A 20113-nucleotide genomic window follows, 5' to 3' on the forward strand; every position below is an offset into this window, starting at 1 on the left:
AGCTGCCATATATAACTAGTTGGGTTACCATAGGTCAACTGCTCTGGTAATCTTTGGTCTTTTAGGGGTATGTTTTATTTCGTTTATCATAGATTTCAAGATTCAATTGTTTGTTTTGTATCATTTCTCGTCTCTGTCAGTTTGAGTAGACGTTATATGCACTGGCAGCATTTTCCCTGTGCCTGAAATAAAACATTGTAGATTAAGATTCTTCCATAGTGAAATTGTTCATGGAAGTCATCAGAAACATAATTTTTATCCTCTGATATGTTTACCTGCCATGAAAAATCTGAAGACATTCAAAATTAACTTCATGGACATCATAAAAGATTCTTGAATGGAAATGAAACCATAGAAATGATGGATGGAAAGTTCAATATGCATCGAGAGCATCACACGAAACTGTTACACCAAAACAGAGTAACGAAAATAGATAGTCAAGATGAAATAATAATCAAACAACAAACTCATATTTATTACCAAGCCACCAACGTTTCTTTCCATTGCATACATCCTCTTAGTTTACAAGAAACAAAAACAAATCTCAAGAAAAAGAAACGAGACCTCAGGTTAACAACCAAACTGTTTTTATACCATTTGTATCACCTATCTCCAAGTCCTAATAATTGTAAAAACTGCAAGCACAAAAATCCCGCACCTGTTCCTATTTAAATGGACCAGTTGGCATCAACAGCACGAAGCATGTGCATCTGTCAGGATAATCTCATGCTCGTCTTCTATCCATCTCCAATTTGGATGGAACTTTCACATATGAAGATCACATAGCAACCAAAACTTGATGAACAGGTCTTAAGCCTCATGCCATTTTTGTTTGTATTTGCCGATGGACATGTACAAGGAACTCAACATAGGAAAGGCCACCAGGAGCCTTGTCTTCAACCATATATGAGAAGAAAAACATACCTGCAAATTTAGAAGTCCAGTGCAAGTGTTAGCAATAACAGCAGTTACTCGGCACATAAATCAGCAAGATATCGTGTACTTTGCTAAAGATTGTGCAACAAATAAAACAACTTTGAATAACTTCAAATAATATGTTTTGGCAAACATTGAACAGAAAAACACATCTATGCCTCGTTACTATTGGAGAAACTTCTGAAAGCAAGGGTTTGTTAACCAACCTGATGGATCTCCTTTTCTGCATAATCGAAAACTGCACCAAAAGTTCTTATTGTCAATGTTGCTATTTTAACTACCGAAAGCTAAAATTACAGAGAGCAGAATATTTGCCATACCGCAAGTATGAACATCTCTGGCGTCTAATCTCGTTAACAACATCATTTAGTTTCTTTGAAAGATCATTATCAAATTGCTGCAGTACCAGCTGCGAGGACAATGAAATGAATCAGAAGTACACCCCATGTTGAACCAGGAAAAGAGAAGCATGGCTGATGATTCTAAACTTTTACAATATGAATCTACTAGTATAATGAAGGAATATATCAGATGCATGCACTTCTTTTTCAATAAAATTGGATGGACTTATTAGTTGTTTATAAACATATTTATCAAGGAAATTGTTCAACAAATTCAATGCCTATGGTGTGCTGTATGCATATAACATTTTTTAGTATTTGTCCAATAATATTTCAGAGACTGAACATTCAGGGAAATATCACTCAAAGCTTAGGGATTCATATACAAAAAACCTACTTCACATATAAAAGCTAAACAATAAAAAGTGAGGGTTCACCCATAGATTCAAAGCTAGGTCATTTTTAAATAACTAAAGTGCATATCAACGTAAGTTCATAGTATTCCATAGTGATAAAACCAGCATGTTTTATCTTATTGAATTTCATGCTTCGGATAGGAAAAATTGAGGGATTCATAATTTGAAGATCAGGAGGTCATACAAAAGAAAAAAAAAGTCTCTTATTTGGCAAAACCAAATACCTGATTAAGGCTTCAGATTCAAGTCATCTTACAAAAAAGAAAAAGTTTCTAGTCATAAATGACTGACACCATAGCACAAAGGCATCAGTTGTTAAACAATGGAACCTGCGATTCGTGGTGGCACTATGGTATTTTAGCCTCAATGTTGATTGCAGCAATTATGCCGAAAGACCAAAGAGAAAATTCATTATTCTCTGGAAAAGCATGTTCATGACCTCAGGTAGTAATGAAGCCAAAGTAAATATTTTGAAATAGGTTTGTCATGGTTAACTTCCGGGAAAATTGCTAAGTTCAGGTCATAGGAGAATGCACCTTAGCTGTACAAGCAGTCTCAAGGTGAAAGAAGATAAATAGAGAATTTACAAATCCTATAGTAAAAATGTTAAGCAACTATGCTTTGAAATGATCAGGTGTGACCAGCAATCCAAACCACCAAACACTGCAATTGTATCGACAGCAGAAGTATCCACAGACAACCGAACTTGAGAAATTCACTTGTACAAGGTAAAATAACCAGCCTCCCCACCTAGATGCAGGCATATCGGCAATCACCAGCTTCATGAACATAATGATTATCCCAGCATCAAGCTACCAAGAATTACGCATGCAGAGGATACATGAGCTAAAACTGCTTTGCCTAATCTGGTAAATGATCCGAAATGTCCTACCATATTTCTTACCTAGCTGTACACCTCTGGCACATATGAAATTTTCCTTCAAGCTCAATCAGAAAGAGATTATCGAATCCCATCATGAATTGCGGAAGGAAGGATGTGATCATTTAACATACTTCAGTCATCCAGAGATAAAAAACTCCTTTGTTCTTCAAGCATATTTACTTAATTTCCAAAATGAGAGCTCCTGTTTGATTTTAATCTACATGCAAATTCTACAATAGACCCTAGCTTAAATCAAAACCCACAGAGGAGGCTTTAATAATAAGATACCAGGCCATAATATTGGGTGGTAGTTGGCTGCTTCAGATGGTTGCTATGGAGCAGCATTACTACCAAGTATTGCAAGTCTGAATTTCCTTTTTAATCACTTACAGGCTTGCCACTTTACCATCAAAATGACTTTATTATGCAAAGGCAACTAAAAACAAACATTCAGTCAATTAAAGCAATTCTCAGCTGCATGAATGCAATAACAGGCATATGATAGAACCATAACCATATGTTAAGGATTTAGGTCGACCACCATCTGGTAGAGACTAAAACAGACAACTTGTTTTTATAATTCTGGATTTTAAGATTCATTGGCCATACAAAATTGCAAATCCAGTAAATAAATTCTGTTTAACACACTGATAAATCCTGATTCATTATTAAGGTCTTTAATGCGTTGTATGCAGTCTTCTGAAAAACAACTCCACAGGTGTTTGGCATGCCAAATAGATCCTCCAGAAGAATACCCAAACCTAGAAAGTTGGATATGGTATGATAGAAGAGGATAGGGGTGGATAGGAAGCGAGAGAGGTGGATGGAATCACAGTTTCCATATTTTAAAAAGAGATGCCTCTGTATAACCCCTAATCTATGGGTTTACATTGAGTGTAGATCAAGATGTGAATTGATGGAGGAGCTGTTCGAGCTTTCATTGGATTTCTTTGAAATTTTGATGCATCAGATAACCAAAAGTGACCAAATTCAGAGAACAAGCTCCAAAGTTCAGCTATATATGTATATGCAAAGACCACACTGAAACAGGTTGACTTTAACTACTAAGTCGCAGAAGGTTTAGACGCATGCCTGGGTTGGAATTCCGTCCGCAGAAGAAACTCCAAATAATTGTTGGAGAGTATCTGGATTCACCATGTTTCCTACATAAATTACAGCATCCTCACCATTTTCCATCAGATAAATTCCATCATCATTTACATGCTCACTGGATAAAGGGATTGTAGCTGATAAAAGAGATCCGTCATCCTCCTGTCACATCAGAAAAACTCAAATTTAAACATGGATTTACTATAATAATACAGTACATTGTTTGCAGATTTTTTTCAGAATATTAACTAATCAGTACCTTTGAAACCAGGTCATGAATAGATATCATCCTAGGATACACCAAAGGAACAGCAAGCGAAATTGGAAGTGAAGCAACATGGCTGACCCAGTAGGAGCGGTCATCCAACCGCCCATCATTTCGCAAGCCAATGCTTTTGACCAGAGCTGGAACATAACAAAGTAACAAAATCAAAGTCACTAGCAGGCAGGTATACAGCATTTCTGTCATTCTACATGTACAAGGTTGATTTAGTCTGACAACGGCAATATTGCTTAGTGTCACAATGGCAATATTGCGCAAGGAAACAAGCGAGCAAAATCAGAGTGAATGTTGACACACCTAACACTAATGTAACCAGTACCAATATGACATTGAAGATCATCTTTTAGATTTAATTTATAATAGCATGTAAAACCACACATAAATGTATAATATAATATATTCCACAAATTCAACCACCGACCCTGACCTATTTTATCTTCTCTCAACACCCTCTCTTTGACCACTCCCAACCCCCTCTTCTTTTGCCTGGGTAGCATCTAACAACTGCATACCATTGGTCACATCCATCACTAGTGCGTACTTGATCACAAATTGTCGTCAGGATCTTACAAACCACAGTCTGGTATGATCCAGACCTAAATGGACCTCAGTGATCTGGATCAGATCCCTAGATTAAGATCAGTATGGAAAATGAGATATGGACTGTAGATCATATAATCCTCGAATTCTAAGATCCAGATACAAGTCATCTTTTTGCAAACTAAAGCTATTGCATTTCCATTCTTTAAGATGAATTAGTTTCTGACTGATGCAATGTCCAAATCATCACTAGCAAACTTTCAAAACATCAAGGGTTTAAATCTTATCAAATTTTTTTTCAACTTTTAAGAGTAAAGAAAATTGAGATTTTGTTGTTTCAGAACTAAGAGCTAGGGTTTTTTTCCTTTTTCAATCTCTCTCCTATCTTGTTGAAAATATAGATTCTTTCTACAACCACTTAAAACAAAGAAACATTCAATAAGCTTCTTCTACATACCTTGCTTTTGGGTCAAATTACTCAAATTAAGATATTCTATGGATTTAAAGGGTGAAATAAAACTATATTAAGCAATCAAAAATTGCCCCATCCATCCTCCCTCTAAATCATCATTGGAAACAATGTTATGACTCCCTAGGTCCCCCAACCATTGTCAGCTCAATAAGCTTCTTCTATATAGATTCTTTCCACAACCACTTACAACAAAGAAACAATCAATAAGCTTCCTTCCATATACCTTTCTTTTGGGTCAAATTACTCAAAATTAAGATATTCTATGGATTTAAAGGGTGAAATAAAACTATATTAAGCAATCAAAAATTGCCCCATCCTCCCTCTAAACCATCATTGGAAACAATGTTATGACTCCCTAGGTCCCTCAACCATTGTCAGCTCCCTCCACTCTTGTGTACCTCTACCACATCCACTTGCCTCCAGACTCCACTTGCAATGAACCTCATCTGCCATGCCATCAGCCCCTTTCCATTGCCCTCCTCCAAGATGAGTGCCAACCCTCCTTTAAGTCTTGCTTAAGCCAAAACCTTGACAGGGTCAGGTAATCAAATCAAGAATCTGATTACAAACATTAGTGTTTGCCCATGCTAACGTATGCCATAAAGCACATATCATGCCAATGGGTCACAGGCAGTGCACCAGTGCATTTATGACATACTTTATTGTTGGATAAGGCTTGATTACATGCATAGCAGCATAATATGTATACATGCATATATGCATGCATTCTTGCACCCACTTGGTGCATAGGTTAAAGACCACCAAAGCATGTGATTTTTTTGGTTTGTAGGCATTTTTCGTTCTACAGATAATGACCAGTGGTGTGGACTGGGTGCCCCATTTTCAGTTCTTCTCCAAATCCAATCTTTATCATTGGGATAAGGCTTGGTGCACACCTACATAACATGCATAGATGTGTATGAACGTAACCAAGAAAATTTAATAATGTCAGGTTCATGAACAAGACAATCAATAATGAACTCAGTAAATTTAACAAAGAACAATTTAAATTAGAGTTCAGTTGACAACTTGATTGATATTTCATGCGAAGTAACACTGATAATGATAATTATATTCATGCTTGAACTATTATATCAACTATTAAAGATAGGCAAACAAGTTCTTTCATGCGCAGCATAGAGTATGTACCAGAAACATTTTAACCTCAGGCTGGGGAAATACCTAGGGTATATAGAGGCAAAAGCTTAAGAGCCTCCGGAAGAATTAGCTGTCCGGATGATGATACAGTTGCACAATATTTACGATAGGAGTGTAAGATGTTGATGCAGAGGTTTGTTATTTGATCCCGAACTTGAGATAGAGGACTAGTTGGGATGCCATTTGCAGCTGTAGGATGCAGAACAATGAAAAAAGTCATTTACTGCAAGAGCAAACAACAATACTTAAGAATATTTTACCTTGCTTCAGAAAACAGGCAAACTGAGTGTCCAGATCAGCTGAACGAAACAGATTGCTAAGCATGCTGGTGCAAGGAAGCGAGAGATTTATAATTCGAATTCTTCTTTGCCCATACACTGTAGTGTAAAGAACTGCACACTGGACAAGGAAGCAATAGTAAACAAGATTAACTCTCTAAAGTAATAGATGATATTGCCATCAAAAGTTAAACACAATGTTAATAATTGAAACATGAAGTGTAAGCTAGGTTGTACAAGGCACAACAGAACTGAGTTGAACGATGTGAAAGCAGCAGTGCTCATCTTTGCACGTAAGTTTTTAATCATACCTGGAAAGCACATTCTGAACCCTCCTGGAACTTATCATCATGTTTGAAAGTGACCATTATGGTTTTGTCGCAATCGATCTGTGTCAAACAAGCTTTCTTAGGGCTGCAAATCAATATGCAATGTAACAATAAAGCAGAATAGACGTCTTGTCATATCAATTCAGTGTTAGCAAATCCTATTCTAACTGACATTGTAAAAAGTGTTTGAATCAGATACATCAGTAGGGAGGACGAAACTTCCCCATAAATGAAAAAATTAGAAGATCGGTCTTAATGAAATATTCAAAATGGGACCGATCAGAGAAGAGTTAAATGCAATAGTACCGCTGCCGTTCTATTATAGTGTCGGAATGTGGCATAGTATCCGATTTGGCATACCGAGTGTTGGTACACTCCCAAACCGTATACCGGTCGGTACCGGTATGGTATGATATGATCATTACACACCGTTATCGACCGGTATGGCAAACTTTGGTAAAAACTAAGTGAAAGGGATAGGTTAGCAATGTTGAATGGAAGTGTATGTGAAAGCAGATCCTGCTCTGTATTTGGACATCCAATTCAGTAAAATTAGGAATTCATCATATATTTCAAGATTAATAAAGTATTTATAATTCTTGATCAAGAATGCAGCTTTACAAAAGTAGCTTAGTTTTAAGGACACGATTCTAATCATCAATCATTTTCCCCTTTTCGAATAATTATTCACTTTGTAATCGCAATTTAAACAGAAGTTCTACTTTTATCTTTACCAAAAATCCAATTAATAAACAAGGTATTATGTTAAATATGCATATTATCTTTATATTAGTTGACTTGACAGATAAGTCAAAGATGTGTAGGTATATGAGTTTAATAAAAACTGTCATATTGGAAAAAACATGGTGTGATTGATTTCCATATCTTGATGCTATTATACAAAAAGGGCAAGGACAACAAAGATTTTATATATATACATATACGTGCGTGCGTGTGTGCATGCGTGTGTGAGTGATTGCATGACATGATATAGCAGAGAGAAGCTTCCAATTCAATCTTGTCATGTTGCTAAAATAGAAGAGGAAGTGGGTGCTGGGAAGTGGATATTTTAGACCTTCTAGTAGGGAAGGGCTTAGGAAGCAGGTGTGAGTTAAAGATTCTGGGAAGATTCTGAATTGGTGCATTAACCTAGGTAGAAGATTCCGGCTATTAAGAAACAAAGTCATGATTTATCAGTGCTCACATGCTCATTCATGTAATCATAATTATTTATGAAAACATACAAGAGCCTGGATAAATTCAGCCATCATTTCTAAAATCTTATGACAGCAACAGAAGAATAGTTTTTGGTGGCCAATAACATAGTAGGTTAGTCCTGGTATCTTGCCAGTTATCTACTCGTACCTGACTACTTAAAATCGATTCAACCCTTCAAATGATTTGTTAAGAAATTCAAAATGTGAAATAAATTCACAGCAGCATGATTTCCGAAGTCAGAAAACAGCTTAAAAAATATAAGAGTACCGACCGCAGGAAGATCAATATCAGTAGGAATGCGCTTGCAAAAACTTCCAGAGTACTCCTGAACTTGAAGGCCCTATGAAGAAGTAAAATAGAGAAAACAATATTCATGGCCCAAGGCAAGTTTAGTTTAAAAATATAACCATTAATTCTAGCAAGTACATCTCTCATAAGACTTACCTGGCTGCATCTTACGCGCATCACAGCCTCAAAACCTTGGGGTCTACTGATATTCCATCTAAGATCATTGTAGAGTTTAGCAGTATCGGAAAGCGCAGAAAATGGGTAGTAATAATAAACCTGCAACAAGGAAAAAGAATATAAATTACTTCTCAAACGCACCCACATCTGAAACAACACCTATCACCACATTCATGGTATTATGTGGCTTCATTCTTTCATTTCAGTACATCCTCAAAATAAATTTATAATTTGTTATCTTTGATTCATAACACATTCGATGTTTAAAAAAAAAAAAATTATCACCTAACTCATTTGTACCCAGAAGAATATCTACAGATGTCATAAATATAAAATGTTTCAGTTCCATTGATTTTATTAACAGGTAAAACGGTGCCCTTTGCCATAATTTTTGATAAAACACGAGAGCTAAGAAAGACTACCTGTCCTCCAGTAGTTCTTGGAACAACAGAGATAGAAGCGATGTCCACAAAGGTCTGGGTCGTAAGGAATATATCCACACAAACCTGGAAAATGTTATGTTATTATTTTGCCTACATCCAAGATAGATTCGTTTCAAACTTGAGCTCGGTTACTTGTATAAAATCACCTGATATTCAGCAAACTCTATTGCCATTGTCTTTAGAGTCTTGTCTGCTGGCTGAAGCAATTTATGGGCCTCCTGAAATCCAGTGAAGAATGTTTGCCTATTCAACTTTCATTTAGACTTGAATTTATGATGGAATCTATTTAGGCCTATAATAACTTACAAACAAATCAGAAAGTTAATTTTATCATTTAGACTTCTACTAGAAGCATAAAGTGCCACAGTAAAATTAAGAATATTAAGGACAGGAAAATTAAGAATCAAGCCACACTGATCTAACTGCAAGTCAGCTTATGGATAAAAAGTTAAAGACATTCTAAAAATGAATAGCTGAACTGTCATGAATTTTTTTTTTCGAGTCAGAACTATCAAGGGTTCACGACGATTCCAGATTCTGGCATCTTTTGCAATGGCTGAGTCCCTTGAAGCTCGTAGTTAATAAGTATCCACAAAATACCATTATTAATGTATAAGCAAATGTACAAGAAATCTGACAATCAAGAGCACAAGAATATTAGAAGCTATGTATCGTAAAACCTTATCTCCTGAAGAAATATTTGTTCTTCCTTCTGCTTCTCTGGAGGAAAGAGACCCAATACCAACTGATGGCAAGACTGCAAGGAACAAAATATAATCAGAAGCTATTCTATTAAATATAACAAAATACAACCAAAAAAGAGATGAAGCAAACTTTACACCCATGAACTAAAAAGGTTGAGGCCATACACATTACGGATTACATACATGTATACAAAACAAAGATACAGACACCCAATTTTCTGCCCATCTGCCTAAATTGGTCCCAAAAGGTTGAAAATTATAATCAACGAAGCACCTTAGGTACCATAATAATACATGTTTCATTTTAAAGTGTATCAGCAAGGGCAGATGAATAGTTGCAACTTGCAAATAATGAAACTTGGGTGCAAAACTATAATAATTGCCATTTGACATTTTCATCCCTAATTCAACTATAATAATAGGGCACCATTTAGTTTGGAGTAAAGTCTTTTTTTCCCAATAAAAGCTTTGAAATATCAAGAATCAAACCTATATTGACCAAGGGTGGGTATCGCATGTGTTGTATCAAGGATCATGCTGACAGAAGATATCAATAGTTATGTATAGATAGCCCCCAAATAAACCCTTGGTACGGCATTTGTGCCCTCCAAAATCTATCATGTTTTCCAGTCTCAATGGTATGTTTTTGTAAGAAATAAAGCAGGGGTGTTGATCTAAGTGTCCTAAGCATGACCTTCTGTGTGCGCTGAAGTCAATGACATTCAAATTGTCAAAAAAGAAAAAAAAAAGATCATATAAATTGGAGCATATAACATATTTGCGATAAAGATCTATAACGTGCATACTCATAACATAATGAACAATTAGAAATAGCATCCAGGTTTTTCATAAAGACACTTCACTTAAGAAAAAATTACGTAGGAGCATAAACAAATCAATGTTCTCCCCTTCTTCTTGTACTAACAGCTGGTGGGAATCCTTAAATTAGCAATCATTTTGTTGTATTTAGTTCGACATCTAACAAGAGGTTGATCTCTACCCAAATTTGAATTAAATTTCTCAAGTTATCCACTTTACAACTCGATTTCCTATTTCTTTACTTCGTCTGAAATTCAAATAAAAACATGGTTGTTCTAGCACCATAATTCGAACATTAAAGGTTGAATCATGTGATGATTGACATTGGATGCTTCAAGAATCTCCCTTTGCCCATTTCAATCTACAAATTGAGAACAAACCTTTTTCCCTTTGCTTGTTTCAATCTACAAATTGAGAACAAGCCTTTCTCCCCACGAGAAATTATTCCCTAGCAGCAGATACCGCTCGGTCTAGGCATGAATTCAGACTTGGCAGCAAGGTGACCGTGATCTATCCTTGAATCACCCAATTCAGGGTCAGTTCAAGTGGTTCAGTTGGTATTTGCCTGAAACAAACCCCACTGTTTTGTTTTAGGGTTGGCACTTTGCACAGTATATACCAAGATGTACAAACTGAATCGACCAGTTTTCAAACATTGGTTTCATAATTGCTAACCCTTATCTCCAAGGTTTCCACCTCTAACCAACTTTGATCATCTCCCCCTAACACTACTTCATCATCTAAAAATTAAATAAACAAACCAACCTTCTATGTTTGAACATCAGTTAATACATAAATAACAAATGAAAGGACTTAACTACTGTGGCTTTCAAATTACTAATAATAATAATAATACTTATATAATAATAATAATAATAATAATAATAATAATAATAATCACATTAGTGAAAAACCACTATTTCAGCCTTTATTTTAAACATTGATGTAAGCTTCCTGCAATAAAACCAATTGGCATGTCCCCTGGTCATTGGCAGCCTTTATTTTAAACATTGATGTAAGCTTCCTGCAATAAAACCAATTGGCATGTCCCCTGGTCATTGTTCCACCACCCTCTAACCCAATTTAAATTGTTCTAACAAAATTAATTCACAAACTACATCATATATATCCCCATTAGCTAGTGCAGTAGTAAACCTCCAACCATTTGCATTTTCCTTGTCCTGGAGTTTTCATTAGGTTAGCTAGTAAATAACAAGAACCCATGTCTCCAAAGATATTTCTAAACCTTTATTAGTATTTTATAAGCCTAAGACAGTTTAGTTGTTAACCTGTGCATTTTACCGATTTTTAACACTTAAGTGAGATTCTGATAAATCATGTCCACCTTTAAAGTGTTCATTAGCTTCAGCAATGAACCATTTACAGTTTCGTGGTCTTCCCTCTTTCTCATAAACTGAATGGTATTTGCACTTGGTTCACCTGATTATTTACCTGCATCTCTAAATTTCTTATCTATCATAAAGATATTATAAATTATAAAGAATTATCAGATATAAAATTATGCTGCACAGTACCATTAGTAACCAAATACAGCAAAAATATATTAATGTGGACAAGTTAGAACATTATAAGCATGTTATATACCCAACATATTTATGTCAGCCTTTACACCCAAAGTAGCATTGTGGAGCTTTTAATCCTTGTTCACCGTATCATTCAGCTCTTCCAAAGGCCACTTCAAATTTAAGAGACTTTTTTTTCACATAAAAATCTAATCTTATGCAGCACTTCACCAGCTTTGTTGGAGATAACCAAATCAACCAGGTAATTGGAAGTCCATTAGTTAATCTGGATGCCGATATGCATCCATATCGACTTTCTCACATGGGCCATAGCCGCCATACAATTTTATGTGCTAACGAGAATGAAGATGGGAAGAGATGACTCATTGTTTTTCTTGGGCAGGGAAGGGGAAGGAGGATTCAATTCTGAAATAGTTATTTTCTTTCTCTTTCTTCTAAAACTTGATTTTCACAAGAAAAATTGCAAATTTGATCAACATAACTGAAGTTAGGTCAGGAAAGTGGCAGCAACAGAAACCATAGGGACAAAGAGGTTTTTCTCGGAGCTTGGTTAATATACTGTTCATAAGCCTGTAAGTTTCTTCCCCTTTTCTGCCAGAGCTTCGGTTAAAAAACTGTTCATAAGCTTGTAACATCAAGCCCAATTCTAGCCAATTTATTGCTACACCAGCATACAACATGCTGGAAGCTTTTGCTCAACTAGATGCATGTAAACTATGGCAGTAGTTTTCAAGCAAAGCCAGCAAACTGAGATCCCCATGCTATCACCAAATTGGGAGTTAAAAAATGCTGACATGTAGTGATCAATACTCCTACTTCCAGAGTCTCAAACATTCTATGAAAAAATGAAATATGACAGTTCTTATAGTAGAAGAATTTTAAAACTTCTAAAAAGCATTCATCCTACAGTTCTACTTAAATATTTTGTTAAATCAAGAACCGAACCCAAAACCAACTGAGAGACAAGAAAATTTTAAATCTACAAGATGTGCAGATGATTGAGATAATGAGCAAAAAATGCATGATTTTGTTCTAGTACCAAATAAAAATAAATGTACTGTGAGGCTTGCCTGATTGAAACACAAGAAGCTTTCCACCTGTGGGTTTCATAGCCAGGAACCCAGCCTGAAATGGATTGAAGATAAATATATAAGATTAGTCTGTTTTTCTTTGAGAAAAATAGCTAACATTATGGATTCTGACACTAAGGATTGAGCATCACTCCACATATGTATATATGAAAATACCAAGGTATGCTGAACCGGTACCGCCGGCCGTATCGGCCGGCCGACGGTACAAATCGATACGGTTTTGTGCCGTACCGAACCGACGAAGGCAAGCGGACCCGAATCGGAAGAAAAAAAGAGAGAGAGAGAAATAGAGAGAGAGAAAGAGGAAGAAAGAAAAAGAGAGGGAAAGGAGTCGGCGGGGCCGCCGGATGGCCTCCGGCTGACTGCCGTGGTCGCCGGAGGGCGCAATCCACGCGCGCGGCGCCGCAGGTGTAAAACAGGGGCGTCGCCCCTGTTTCGCAATTTTTTTTAAAAAACCTAGTTTTAAGTGAAGTCGGCAAATAGTTTGCCGGCTTCACGATTTTTGTATTTTTTTTAAAAAAATCCCTTAAGTCGGCAACTAGGTTGCCGACTTCATAATTTTAAAACCAAAAAAAATAAAAAATCAAAACAGACAGTCGTTTGTTTCGAAAAAGAAGAAGAGGACGAGTCGCAGAGGGGCTCCGCCCGCTCGACCGCCCTCAGGCCGTTGGCGTCGACTCGCCGGCCACTGGGGCCCTCGCGACGGAGGCGCCGTCCGTCCGGTAGGTCCCTCGTCCCCCCTCCGAGCGCTCTCTCTCTCTCTCTCTCTCTCGCTCTTTTGAAAGTCCTATCGGACGATACGGGACTCGGAAGCCCTCCGGCGGCGTAGCCGGTCACCGCCAGCCTCCGACGGCTCCCACCTCCCTCTCTCTCCTCCTCTCTCTCTCTTTCACTTTCTCTCCTTTTTTCTTTCATACCGCCCGTGTACCGAATTTACCGGCCGAATCGTACTGGTTCCCTGCCGGTCCGGTGCGATACGGGTGTACCGGCCGGTTCGGCACGGTATAGAAAACCTTGAAAAATATATTTATAATTTTTTAAGTAAAGCTCTTAATCACCCAATTAATTTGAATTTAGGACTTGTTTGGCTGCAAAATATATTTTGGAAGGAATATCCTTCCACTGTTGAAGGAAGAGACCTATACGACAGAATACGACCTTTTTGGCATCTGATAGGATGGATAAGTGCGGGAAATAAGGGGCATTAATACACATTGAACTTCAAGATAGTAAGGATTTTTATCACAAAAACGAGATTGCCCTCTCACTTTTTTGAATATAGGCAAATGGTAATCGAAGAAGGGAATAAGGGTAAGCCTATTCCGTGATAGAAGTCTGTTCAACCATTTTGGTGGAATAGATGTATATTCTGCAGGCCCACTTATACCCTCACATGTTACAAGCCCCTTTCCATGATCCTTTTTGGTGTTATGCGAGGATATCCCCCATTTGGAAGAATAACCCCACTCTTATTCCACAGCCAATGCCCCTAGTACTACAGAAAAGTGTAAAGCTTCAGTATCTTATAACTATACAGCATCAGAGAGTTCAGATCCCCATGTAAATAGCTCTTAGAAATTAAAATATGAAAGAAAGAGGAACAAGCATAGTCAGGATGGTGAACAACCTTAACAAAATGCATACCTTGATAGCTGCACCAAAAGCAGAATCAGCGACTCTGTTATTTTCAAACATGTTCGGGATGCTATCCAGCAATTGCTCCAAATTTTGACGGCACTAAATCCTCAGAATAAAACAAGAAAGTTCTCTAAGCATGAAAAACTTTGCTGACAGAGGAATGCAAGTACAAGTCAGAGTTTTAAAAAAAAAAAAAGCAATCCAAACCTCAGTAAGTTGAACAATCAGGTCGGTATGAAGGGGTGTATAAACATCTTGTACGTCAGGAACAATGAGCATCAAAGGCTGCAAATGTAGTAAGAATTAATAAAATAAAAGAATCATTTCATGCAATCCATTAGTATCAATAGCATCCTGTGCAAATGTATCTAACTCCATATCCTCAGAGACTTTGTAAGTGAAGAAATGCTGAGAGATTTCTTTGTAGCTTTTCCACAATGCTTGTCTGCTATTGGATAAGCATCAAAATGATGATATGCGTGCAACATGACAATGTTTAACAGTGCATAGACAATCTAGACTTGAATATGTACCTAGCAAATAATCTTTTCATATTTTATGAGACATTTAATCCAGAATTTAGTCTAGAAAAATGTTTCCTCAAACAATACAGACCTTGCCAAAGAATACAGTGCACATGCTGTATCTACTAGATGACTCAAGGCACACGAGCCCAGCCAAATTTTAATTTTTAGTAAAAACATAAGGTAAATATTGACATAAAAACTTGCACATGAACCGACCAGGATACAAACATTTGAACTCAATTCCCAAGGTTTACTTCGTAAACATGATATCATCCTTCTTGAGGTTTTTACCACTCAATTTTTGTCCCCAGCAGGTCCTTTCTACTGAAACATTCTGTAGATATTTGTGTTATGTGGGTAGCATATTTTATTCAACATTTGTGTTCTGTGGGTAGCATATTTTGTTCATCTTACTGGTCAGGCCTGAGTGTAACATGTAAACTGCACAACTCCCATGGAAGGGTTGACTGAACTCAAATTTCCATGGATGCAAGACAACATAACAAGAGAAATAGGTGATTCTTAATAGCTCTACAAAAATAAAAGTTCATGCCAGCTCTCAGATGCTTGTAAGACATGATAAAAACATCTCCATTACCTGCTGTGATGCTCGTTTAAGATTGTAAAAATGAATAGATGAATCGAAGGTCGCTATGCCCACCATTGTTCGAGGACCTTCCTGCAAAGAGGCAACAAATTTCAATAAATAACTTGAACACCTTCCAGTCTCTCTTGCTCATAAAAGTTGCAAGATGCAAAATAATGGGTGAATACAAATGGAAACTAAAGCTTGTATCAAGACATTAACATTGATGAAAAATTTAATTAGACAATAATTATTAGAAAAGAAAGGCAAATAGAAAATATATGTTATAGGTTGATTCCTTCCATCAATCTCCAAAACATAATTCTAGCAGTGGTCAAAGTGATCCAGCTGATGTGGCAAGTCGTTACTAGTTAAGATGACAAAGAATGATTTAAAAACTGCCAAGTAGAAACTAAAACCCATAATTAACTTTTTATTAATATATCTGTTCCATGATTCAAATCCCATTGGATGGGGCCATCCGAGTTTTTCCATGGAATGGGATGCACCACCATCCATGGGATGCACCACTCTGGATGGTGGATGTCTTGTCTTTTCCCAGTCCCTGTCCTGCCTTATCCCATCCTGACACTTGGGATTGTAGGACATACTGCCATTCCACCAGGACTTATATCCTTGCTTATGCTGATGTCATTGTTGATCTCATCATAATGTTAGCATGACCACATTGGCATGATAACAACAAAACTATAACACTAAAAATGAAGCTAACATTAGCAAAATAGTCTACCTGCATCACATAACAACAATAATGAGCCAGTGTTAATTACTGGATACAATAATGCAACGTCATGCTTTTCAAGCAAATTAGTCTAACATCGAGACTAGGGGCAGTTGCACACCTTTTAATGCACAGTAATTAATTGAAACATTTTCTAATGGTAAGTAATTAATTGAGAAAACTGGCACATCAAACTACAAGATTCCCTTCTATTAGCAAAAGCTCATAAGCTGTGTTAAGAAGTGTATGACTCTAGTTCTAGGATTATTATATGGAAACTAAAACCTTCATGCTCAACAAGTTAGCTGCCCACAACTTCTGATATATGAGAAATATCCCAGAGAGCTTAAGTATTTGGTAAGCGGGTTAAAGTATCAGGACCAACAGGTAGACAATCCAGGAATTAGACAGCCATTTTACCTCTCTATTCACCATACAGTTATATGGTGATTATCATATTTCTTTAAGAAAAAGCATCAGCCATGATTTTGACAATGACGTTGTAAAGTCAGATACTCATGACAATAGTTTTGAGAGATGACAAAATCATGACTTGTCACAATACTGACAACAATATAAGTGGATAATGGCAGGGAATCTAGTACCTTTTCTGATATAACCAGTGACAGGAAAGGGCCCACAGTGCCTAAAAAGTACTAATGGTTAAGAGTTAAGAGGTAGTAGGGCTTTTGTTCCATGAGAGGAATGAGTGTAGCATGGTTATGATCCTTATTTCAACTTTGTCAAGGTTTTGATTGGTTGTTTCATCAATGAGGGAGTCCTTTAATTGCTTAGCCACTTATCTGCGGCATTGTTGTGATTTTCCAAAGCAGCAAAGACTAACTGCTTATAGAAAACACCAATCTGATCAACTGATCCTTAACACCTACAGTATGTTATGACTGCCAAATATGAAGGAGAATAAAGGAAAAGAAGATCTCAGAAACTCTGAGAAGTCCTAGTCCTAACCAAACTCTCAGATCGATGAACTAATTCCCTGCAAAACAATTCTCTGCATCAGGTCTTTTCATTTAAAGGATCATGCCCAACAACCAAGCAAGCTATACTTGATTTTTCTTAAACATTTTTTCCACGTGGATTATTGAACTACCACAAACACTAACATTACTCCTGATTTTTCCTAAACAATTTTTTTCACATGGATTATCAAACCACTATCCAATGTTCTAGTTCTATCTTGAGCAGATTTTATCATTGCATTGGTAGCACCCGGTGGTACAATGAATCAAAATAGTTGGATCATGACAATAAGACCAAAGGATGAAAACTGAGTTTAACCAGAGAAGAGCTGGATCACCTATGCAATCTTGTAAAAAAAAAAAAACAACAGGAGATTGACACCAATGAATTCAAAGAACCAATAGTAAGTTCATTTTCCATACCATGGCACTTCACAAGAAAAATCTGATAATGAATTCTTTAGACATAATGTGTGCAATTAAAGTTAGAGCCCAACAATACAAAGAGCAAGAATACAATTTGAAGTTTGATATTCTAAACTTAAACAGAAAATTCCAAATCAAGGAACTTTTTATTGCGGGAATTGTCAAAAAGTACTTGTTTGGCTGCATCATGCTCCAGAGGGAAAAGCTAGAACATATGCTTCAAGAAGAAGAAGAAGCAAATACACACAAAAAAAAAAAAAAAATGATGCAAAATTTTCATGACTAAAGATAAAGGTCTTCTGAGAGAAATTCTTTCTCAAAGATTATGATGCAGTAAACTACATAAACCACATCAACTTGATGCAAGATTCTCTTAGCAGCATAAACTAAGGAGATGACTTCAGCTTGTTCTCAATACAGAACTTAGTCAAAAAAGCAAACCAGGATAATTACTTGGTTAAAACCAATCTGAATCAGAATAGTCAAAATCCAGCTTCTATATTCCCCATATGGATCATGGTCTATATGGTCAACTAGACCATAGATGTTAATTTTATAGGTTCAGACACCATGCTTCTCCATGCAAACACAAACAGAAATTTTTAGAAAACATTTAGGGCAACGAAAAGTGAATTGAGGAGCCAGTCTAGCACATGCTGTACATCAGTTGGTAGAGCACAGAAGGGACAATCTTCCATGTCAAGCCTCCTAAGCAACAAGGGCAGAGCCTAAAATGTGCTCACACAAGACAGCCTCTTTTAAACATAGAAAAACACTAGCAATGTTCTGGACCCTTATGATTTACTTTCTATAAGTTGGGCCCCTCATTGTAACCAAAGACTCATTAAGTTGTAATTTGCCCCATCCCTCTTCTAAGCAAAGAGTACATGAAAAGCTGGGTTCTACTAAAATCATGTTGGAAAAAGTAACCAACTCAATTATCAATAGGATGACAAAGAGAGAGAAAGGGGAGAGAGAGAGAGTTGGTGATGGAGTGTAGAAGCCATTGGATTGTGTATGTCATTTAGGGCCTTCTTAGATACCAGAATTTCTCATATGGTGATATCTTAAGATGGCTTCTCTTCATCTCAAGGGAATGAGAGGAAAAACAGGCACATTGGTTGAAGGAGGCTGCCAAAGGCCTGCAATCCATGAATTCTCAAGACAACAGATTCCACCGGAAATGTGAATTATGCGATCCCTAAAATTTAGTGATTGGGAGAAGTAAGTTTGCCAATCAAGAGGAAAACCACTCTCCACCTTAGCAAGCTCTTCCCACTACGCATCCACACAGTCCCTTAACGAAGAGTGAGAGAAAGGTGGAGAGTGGTTCAGTGGAGACAGCTTACCATATGGGCATTGACTAAGAAGAGAATTGTGTGAAGGACATTTCATGTCATTTACGTACATTCCCCCGCCTGTTTGTAAGTTGTAATAGAACACAAAAGTCATTTTTCTTGTTGAAGAAAGCAAGAAAAAATGCAGTCCCCTTTGAATTTCACATTCCAAAACAATATTGACAGCAGGCATGTTCATTTTTTTTTTCCCTTTTCCTTATCTTAGTTTTAAGAGGGTTGGGCATTCTTTTTATTTGCTTTGTAGTAGAGAGGGGATTCTCTGTTTTTTACGGTCTTCGTAGCATAGTAATCTTTTTTTCTTGTCTACAAAAAATTGTATCGCCATAAGAACCATAATTTAACATGTTAATCATTGCTAAAGTTTCTAAGCCCCAAATAACAATAATACAATTTCTTTTACAAATGCCAACAAAACTCAAAATATTCATTCTATATTTTTATATTTCTAAATTCATTTGCCAACAAAAACTTAACATCTTGTTGAGCAAACTTTTTTTTTTATTTTGGTAACACATTATGTAGGGTCCCCAAGATAAAATTGCTGGCCCTGCCCCTGCTAAGCAATCATGCTCATGAAACAGCACTTCCAATTAACATTTGTGTCTCTTCTAGAAGTGTGGACAACAAAATGCCAACGATTGTACAAGCACGAAATCATTTGACTTGAGTGCAGAAATTGTTCCTAGATTGTATTCAAATCAAGTTTCTTAACATCATGCACGAAGGGGAAAATGGCTTTGAGGAAGAAGATATGGCACAACAAAATATATTTTATGAAAATGAAAATAAAATGATATCATGTAAGTTGAACATCAAGACCTCTTAA

The 20113-nt window shown here is 36.7% G+C and overlaps 1 protein-coding gene across 1 annotated transcript in view; it reads right to left on the bottom strand.

The window, feature by feature from the left end:
* Window positions 1–451: 451 nt before the first annotated feature.
* LOC105051152 (protein transport protein SEC24 C) overlaps window positions 452–20113 on the bottom strand; it is a 31047-nt gene continuing 11385 nt past the window's right edge. Inside the window, exons 8-24 of the mRNA XM_010931464.4 lie at window positions 15794–15874; window positions 14876–14953; window positions 14675–14767; window positions 13010–13064; window positions 9553–9629; window positions 9019–9090; window positions 8852–8935; window positions 8409–8528; window positions 8236–8304; window positions 6729–6806; window positions 6400–6538; window positions 6164–6328; window positions 3946–4091; window positions 3669–3848; window positions 1257–1345; window positions 1143–1174; window positions 452–924 (exon numbers count right to left, since the gene is read on the bottom strand). Of these exons, the coding sequence (XP_010929766.3) occupies window positions 818–924; window positions 1143–1174; window positions 1257–1345; window positions 3669–3848; window positions 3946–4091; window positions 6164–6328; window positions 6400–6538; window positions 6729–6806; window positions 8236–8304; window positions 8409–8528; window positions 8852–8935; window positions 9019–9090; window positions 9553–9629; window positions 13010–13064; window positions 14675–14767; window positions 14876–14953; window positions 15794–15874 (1665 nt within the window). The 3' untranslated portion in view covers window positions 452–817. The remainder of the gene's footprint in view (window positions 925–1142; window positions 1175–1256; window positions 1346–3668; window positions 3849–3945; window positions 4092–6163; window positions 6329–6399; window positions 6539–6728; window positions 6807–8235; window positions 8305–8408; window positions 8529–8851; window positions 8936–9018; window positions 9091–9552; window positions 9630–13009; window positions 13065–14674; window positions 14768–14875; window positions 14954–15793; window positions 15875–20113) is intronic.

The sequence above is a fragment of the Elaeis guineensis genome, chromosome 9, assembly GCF_000442705.2.
Source record: "Elaeis guineensis isolate ETL-2024a chromosome 9, EG11, whole genome shotgun sequence".
NCBI classification, from domain to species: Eukaryota; Viridiplantae; Streptophyta; class Magnoliopsida; order Arecales; family Arecaceae; genus Elaeis; species Elaeis guineensis.